This window comes from Platichthys flesus, chromosome 8, assembly GCF_949316205.1.
Source record: "Platichthys flesus chromosome 8, fPlaFle2.1, whole genome shotgun sequence".
Classification (NCBI taxonomy): Eukaryota; Metazoa; Chordata; class Actinopteri; order Pleuronectiformes; family Pleuronectidae; genus Platichthys; species Platichthys flesus.
Window position 1 is genome coordinate 14,319,934 of NC_084952.1, and position 6,806 is coordinate 14,326,739.

Below are 6,806 nucleotides of genomic sequence, written 5' to 3' on the forward strand. Positions count from 1 at the left end.
GCATTTACCATATAAAACCCGTCCTCGTGCTTGACCCGGAATGACTCCTCCAGAGTCTGGTTGGGGAGCTGAGGAACCTAACCACCTGTCTCCGCAGTGACTGGTGACTGTATATTTTTCAACTTGTGATCCTTACACCCCAGAGTCACCGGCCTGAACCCGCTCGACATTTTTCCGAAGCGCTTTAATTCTTGCTCCAGCGCCTGGTTGGCGATAAACGGGGGGACACCGGACACCGTGACCCGGGTGGAAGGCACCTGGACGAGCTGATCCTGGATCACCAGGCCGCTCTCCACGAGCTGCGCCACACACTCCTGCTCCTTCATAAACACCACCACCGCCTTGTTCATCCGTGATGCGTAGGAGATGTTCCCGTACCCCACCTGCTCTCCTACCGCCAACAACACCTGCTCCACCGAGACGTCCTGCTCCGGGACCAGCCTCACCCCGTGTCTAAGAGACAAGGACAGCGGCCCAAAGGACGCCATCCCGCCGCGAACACACGGCTCACTCACCGCCAAACAGTCACAGACACACTAACAATACAACAACTAACAACTACACAATCATATCGCAATTTACGAAGAAGATCCAACACGCTCTAACAAGCTCACCACCACTCCGCCAACAAACTCCCAGAATGCACTGAGAGAGAGACCAGGAACAGTGGTTTCACCATCACAGCTTTGTCCGATAAATAAACGTAATGACGTTATTAATGATAGCAGCACCAATTAACTAATAAGAATAGTAATAATAACGTTAATTGTTAAGTAGTGTCACATCTGAATTAAGAAAGGAGAGAGAGAGAGAGAGAGAGAGAGAGATAGAGAAATAAAAAACACTAAGTCAGTGATATGTCGTTAAATAAAGAGCAGAGAGGGAGAAAGAGAAAAGCTCAATGTAATATAGAAGTGTTTTCAATGTTTCACCAGACTCTGTGGCGCAACGGTAGCGCGTCTGACTCCAGATCAGAAGGTTGCGTGTTCAAATCACGTCAGGGTCATATCTTTATTGTAGTGGTGCAAGTCAGCAACTGGAACGATGTTCTTAATCAAATTATGAAACCAACACTGAGCAATAGAAGTCATGGCATTTGACTGCACATAAGTGGTTTATGTGTTTTCATCACAAAAGCAACTTCCTGAAATAATGTTCAATTCTCCTCTTTATCTGGAACTCCCCCCTGAAAGACCTGAGACTGCAAGCACTCAGGTGGTACTGTCAGCACCTCCTGAGTAGTTCATTCTTCTGCATGTTCCAGATGTATTTGGAACATACAGACAGTTCATCCAATCTCTGCTGCACAAAGTGTATTAACAGCAGGTCTCTCTGACAGATAAAGGAGTTCAGGATGTGCAGAATGGTTGAGTGGAGTAAGGTTGCAACACCTTTATATATACTCTCTATATATAGAGAGAGAGAGCATGTCTTTTCAAAACAAGCATTTCTTTTCTCTCTCACACATTGAGCTGGAAGGGAGAAGACTGACCTGAAAAGGTCCAAACCTCCATTCAGAGGAGAGCACTTTATCGTGCAGCACTTCTCACATGTTTCCTTTCCACTTACACGGTTCAGTTTACATGGCGGGATGAGGCGGCCGCTGCAGTGCGAGGTGAAGGAGCAACATCTCACACAGACTGAGATTTCAAGCAGCATCTCCAAAACAATCAGTGTTTCAGTTCTGCTTCCGCCCACCACATGTCCTCAGGATTTTTTTCTTGTCCATTGACAGACTGTGAGTCGTTTCCTGTTCAGAATTCATTTCAGCTCTTTGGCTGTTCACCTGTTTCCGCTCCTTAAGATTCAACATGTCCCCACTGGTCCAACAAGTATAATGGTGAGAAAGAATGTTTGCAAAGTAACATTGAAGGGTAAATAAATAAGTAAACTTAAATAAGTATTTGAAAATATAACAGTATCAATAGTTATAATAATAGTCATGTGATCAATATACAGGGAAGAATAACATGTGTATTTAGAAAATAAATATACAATGATAAGGTTTAAAAAATAACCAGCACAAGGCATGATAAGAACAAATATGTGCGGTAATCCACTTTTCATTCATTTATTAAAATAACACACCAGCAGCGACAGCCGGTGTTTCTGTTGCCACTAACCCTGACACTTACAGACAGAACCACTCTGGCACATGGAACATTCTGTGATTCACCTCGTTGTGGTTGTGGTGTCCTGGCCCTGCTTCAATTGTTGATTTTGTCTTGTTAGTACAAACCGTTCTCGAGAAGAAACTTTCAAAGCCTCAACTTCGGCTGCTCACTGCACTACATGGATTTTCATCCCTGAACCTCACAGGTAGAAAGAAGAGTTCACGTAAGCTGAACATATACATCAGCCCTGTGTTCTGAGCACTGTACTGCATCATACAAGTCCAAACATGCAGAGGAAATCTTATCAATGACAGAAGTGCTGGAAGAACCTGAAAGTGACAGGGGCAAGGGAATAACTGGGATCTTTGTCCGATTAGATCACTGTCTTTAAAACAAGGTGACAAACGGTGTTGGATAAACATTGCTGGCATGCCTCACACATGAGGGGTGAGGTGGAGAACATGTGCGACGAGAGGAGGAGAGAGGGTTTGGCAGTGATTCAGAACTGAAGGCCACTCCTCTCTTGTTATTGAACTCCTTCACTCGGTAGCTCCTCTCTTTCACCATCATGGCTTTCACCGGGAAATATGAGCTGGAGAGTCAGGAGAACTACGAGGAGTTTCTGGAAGTTTTGGGTATATTAGTTTCTCTGCGGATAAACACGAGCTGTCATTCATTTAAAGTTTGTTGACTGTCTTCATTTGGGATTTCGACCACTCTGTGACAGGGCTTCTCAACGCCAAGACCGACCACAAAGTGGTGACGGACGTGGTTCAGGACGGGAACAACTTCACCTGGACGCAAACCATCCCCAACTGGTCCTGGTCCAATAGCTTCACCATTGGCCAGGAGTGTGAGCTGGCGACGATGAAGGGCCCCAAATTCAAGGTAAGCTCACGACAGATGAGTTTTCATGTTCCCGACCTGCACCGCTCGTTTCCCTCTGAGACCTTTTATCCTTGTGACCTTTAGGCCACGGTCACGATGGCCGACAGCAAGATTTCAATAGAGTTTCCACAGTACAACTTCACAGCAGAGATCATTGAAGATAAACTAGTGATGGTAAGAGAAGCACTCGCTCAAACTGTGACCGCCACGATACTACCTCAATGTTACCTTAATGTGACAGAAATATAAGCTGCAGTTTGTTTTATATTCACTTTATCTTTCCCACTCTACGCTCTGCAGATCTGCATAACTCCAGGAGAGAAGGGTGTGACTTTCAAAAGAGTCAGCAAACGGATCTAACGTGGCGAGACTCAACATGCAGCAGTGGAAGAGAGGCTGTGGGAGGCAGAGGAACCCATAATGAAAATGTCTCCACCAATTTAAAAATGTATTCACCATGTGTATCAAGGAGCAAGTGGGATTTCCTGGTGCATACTTTCAGTTTTACTGAAAGAAATGTAAAAAACAAACCAACCAGGCTTTTTGTTCTGCTGTATTTCTACAAACCGTCCAACTGGAACAGTATTCCTCTTTGATTCATAAAGAAGAAAAAGTAATAAAATCTGTTTTTCAGAGCAGTAATGACATTTTCTTAAATTTGGTTTCAGCTCAGTGATATTGAATTAATTATATTTATACATTAAAAAAAACTATTAAACATGCTTCATATGCAAGTTCCCTAATCTGAACATTTAGAGAAAAGATAATTTACCATTATTGTTATGGTTATTATTTAATCTCTTGTTTGTTTGATGGTTAGTAAGATAAGGACATAACACCTGGATGAAATTCCATCTTGGTAGAAGGATGTGGAGTCAGGGAAGATCCAGATAAGATTTTGTATCCCTTTCTGATTTAACTAAAGAAGGCTTGGCACCTCCATTTGACGGCGAAGGTGTGTTGTAGAGGCACGAGTGGATCACAAACTGCTCCCACACACTGTCCAACTTGCAACCTGTGATTCATTATGCTGCAACGTTTCGGTACTCGACCCTCGTCAGGCAAACCTTTTTGAAATTTAACATTTTCACTGTTTTACCACAGAATCATTCTTTGACCTTGATGAAAGAATCAGGCATATTTAGGGAAGTGATATCTATGAGTGTGTGAAATATAGTGCAGCTTGTTTGAATTCAAGGGAACAGTTAGGCCTTGGTCAAGGTAATGCTCTCTACTGAGTGGCATTCTAGTTCAAACTATTTTGGTCTAACCGGAAGCAGCAGGGTAGCGGATTCCAACTAACAGATTTGAAAAAAATCTACAGTCAATTTGGATGAATTAGAGCAGCTGCCGGTGAATATACAGTAACTGGTCACTGCTGGACTGAAAGGTTGAGAGGAAAACTTTACACATCTCTGAAATTGTGCTGTTGAATGAAAAACACAATCACACAAAGACGCATTTGAGTGTTGAAATTTATTAAAGAGATCTTCATGTTGCTCAATTTGTTTTCTTGCTAATCATCTTGGCGGTTACTCCACCCACAGTTTGTACCTTAAATGAGAGAAAACGCAAAGATGTTCACACTCACAGACACACACACACACACAATAACACACCACAAACATTCATCGGGACACCAGTGTAAAAGTCATATGTGCTCACCTCGACCAGCTTGTCGGCGACCACCTCAGCAGTGTAAAGGTAATTGGGAAACTGAATCTTCAATTTACCTCCCTCCAGGGTGACAGTGGTCTGAAAATTTAAAATGCACAACTGATCGAACTGCAGGTGGAAAACCGTCAGTGTTGAGATATTTAAAATATAACTGCTTATACATGGTAAAATGACAGTGAACTGACCTTGAATTTCATGCCCCCCGCAGTTTCCAGCTCTGCCTCCTTCCCAATGGGGAATTTGATGCACCAGGTTTTATCCTTCATGTGTTTGGTCACCCTGAACTCGTCGTTCTGATGGATCTCTGTTATGACTTCCCCAGCTCCGTGTTCTTTGGGCATAGTAATTCCTAAAGAGAAAATACAACATCGTTATCACATTTTATCAAATACAATTTGCTAATTTATCTAAATACAAGTTTCTCACCAAGAGCTTCCAAGAACTCCACATAGTTCTCGCAGCTCTCCAGGACATATTTCCCTGTGAAAGCCATAGCGAAGGTTGACTGCTGATACTCAAACTAAGAAACAGACCAGCACCTCTTTATATATCGTTTGTGTGCTGTACCGTTCATGCTAATTTTTGGGCTGGGCCATTTCCATGTTTTCCCTCTTCAATCAAATTAATTGAAATGTCTGCTGGCCTGCAGTCAGTATTTAACCCGTTGTGCAGCTTAGTGGCAGAATGCATCCATATGCATGTATATGTAGATTATAATGAAGCACTAGCATACTCCTCAAGAGACTCAAGTGCTATAAAGTTACCATGTTACCGGACAGTCATTATTCTTTGAGGCTAACCAATCCCCCTTGACATGGGTAGAGTGGCTGGGTACAACCTGCAGGGCCAATACAAATGAACATTCAAATCTACAGACAGTTTAATTTCCCCTAAACTCGATCGCCTGTGGGAAGAAGCTGGAGTATTTCCAGACAGACACACACAGAACATCCAAACTCGACACCCTGACCAAGCTGGAATACAAACCAAGAACCTACTCGCTGTGAGGTGACCCTGCTAGCCACTGTATACCGTGCCGCTAATCTACCAGGGCTATCGGTTTCCCTATTGATTGCAGGGAGTCATGCATTACAGTTTTTTTTGTCCCAAGCCTCCATTGGTTTACAACACTCGCAGAGCATTAGAGAGCAATAGCATGATGACAATGATAAATAAACTGTTATAATCCACCTCCATTTGTCTCCACTATGTTCAAGTATTTCAAAGTTCTTACTTATCCAGAAGATGTGGATGAGAGTGATATTCAAAATCTACCTGGAACTATGGAGTCATACCTGGAAAGGTGATCTGGTTTAACATTTCTATGAATAAAGATTTAAAAGATCTACTAGAACTAATGCATTAGGTCCAGATCATAATGACATAATACCAGGCAAACATAGCACTCCTCTTCTTCAAGTGGCCTGCTCTTTAAAATGTAAGTGAGCTAATATTTGTCGGTGATATTGGATGTTTCTATGTATATAAACACAGACAGTAAAGGCCACAGGCGCAGGAGGCGAACAGGGCTGGCCCCCAGCTCGGCCCGGATGGCAGAACATATTTCAATAGATATTTGATCAACGTGAAATCTGCTTCAGGAGGTTTTCTGGTGTCATGAGGTAATATCATGAACACCTGTGTAAACTATAACAGTCCCACAGGCCTGGGAGAAAAGCTGCCACTGTCAATAATGACTGTATAATATCCTACATTTTCTTCAATAATTATAAATCCAGTGAAACAAATAACATGAAGAAGCACATGATATGTAGAAAATCATTAAGTGAAATGAATCATATTGGTAAGTTTGAGGCAGGATAGTTTATGTGGATTTAAATAAAGGCTGCTTTATGTTTTATGTCTATTTTAGTAAGAATTCATTCCTTTAATGATCATATTTGAATTTGATAACTTCTACATCTCATCCCGTGTAACAATCAGTTAAATTCACTAATGTTTCGTTAAGCCATCGTTAAGTTTGGCCATCGTTAAGTTTGCTGATGACACCACTGTCATAGGCCTGATCACCGGCGACGATGAGAAGGCCTACAGAGAGGAGGTCAGAGCCCTGACATCTTGGTGCCAGGACAACAACCTCCATCTCAACGTCAGCAAAACGAAGAA

General features: G+C 42.5%; 2 protein-coding genes and 1 non-coding gene across 3 annotated transcripts; 2 read left to right on the plus strand and 1 right to left on the minus strand.

Moving 5' to 3' along the window:
- Nucleotides 1–934: 934 nt before the first annotated feature.
- On the plus strand, nucleotides 935–1,006 carry trnaw-cca (transfer RNA tryptophan (anticodon CCA)). The gene has a single exon. It is a non-coding gene; the product is annotated as a tRNA-Trp (tRNA).
- A 1,582-nt stretch (nucleotides 1,007–2,588) lies between these two features.
- Nucleotides 2,589–4,501, plus strand: LOC133958433 (gastrotropin-like). The gene is made up of 4 exons (XM_062393212.1): nucleotides 2,589–2,749; nucleotides 2,842–3,002; nucleotides 3,087–3,176; nucleotides 3,303–4,501. The coding sequence occupies exons 1-4, from the start codon at nucleotides 2,683–2,685 to the stop codon at nucleotides 3,360–3,362; spliced, it is 378 nt and encodes a 125-aa protein (XP_062249196.1). The 5' UTR covers nucleotides 2,589–2,682; the 3' UTR covers nucleotides 3,363–4,501.
- Nucleotide 4,502: 1 nt separating this feature from the next.
- On the minus strand, nucleotides 4,503–5,172 carry LOC133959231 (gastrotropin-like). Its single transcript, XM_062394351.1, has 4 exons — nucleotides 5,106–5,172; nucleotides 4,865–5,028; nucleotides 4,668–4,757; nucleotides 4,503–4,556 (listed from the first exon to the last, which is right to left on the minus strand). The coding sequence occupies exons 1-4, from the start codon at nucleotides 5,170–5,172 to the stop codon at nucleotides 4,503–4,505; spliced, it is 375 nt and encodes a 124-aa protein (XP_062250335.1).
- Between the last annotated feature and the right edge of the window lie 1,634 nt (nucleotides 5,173–6,806).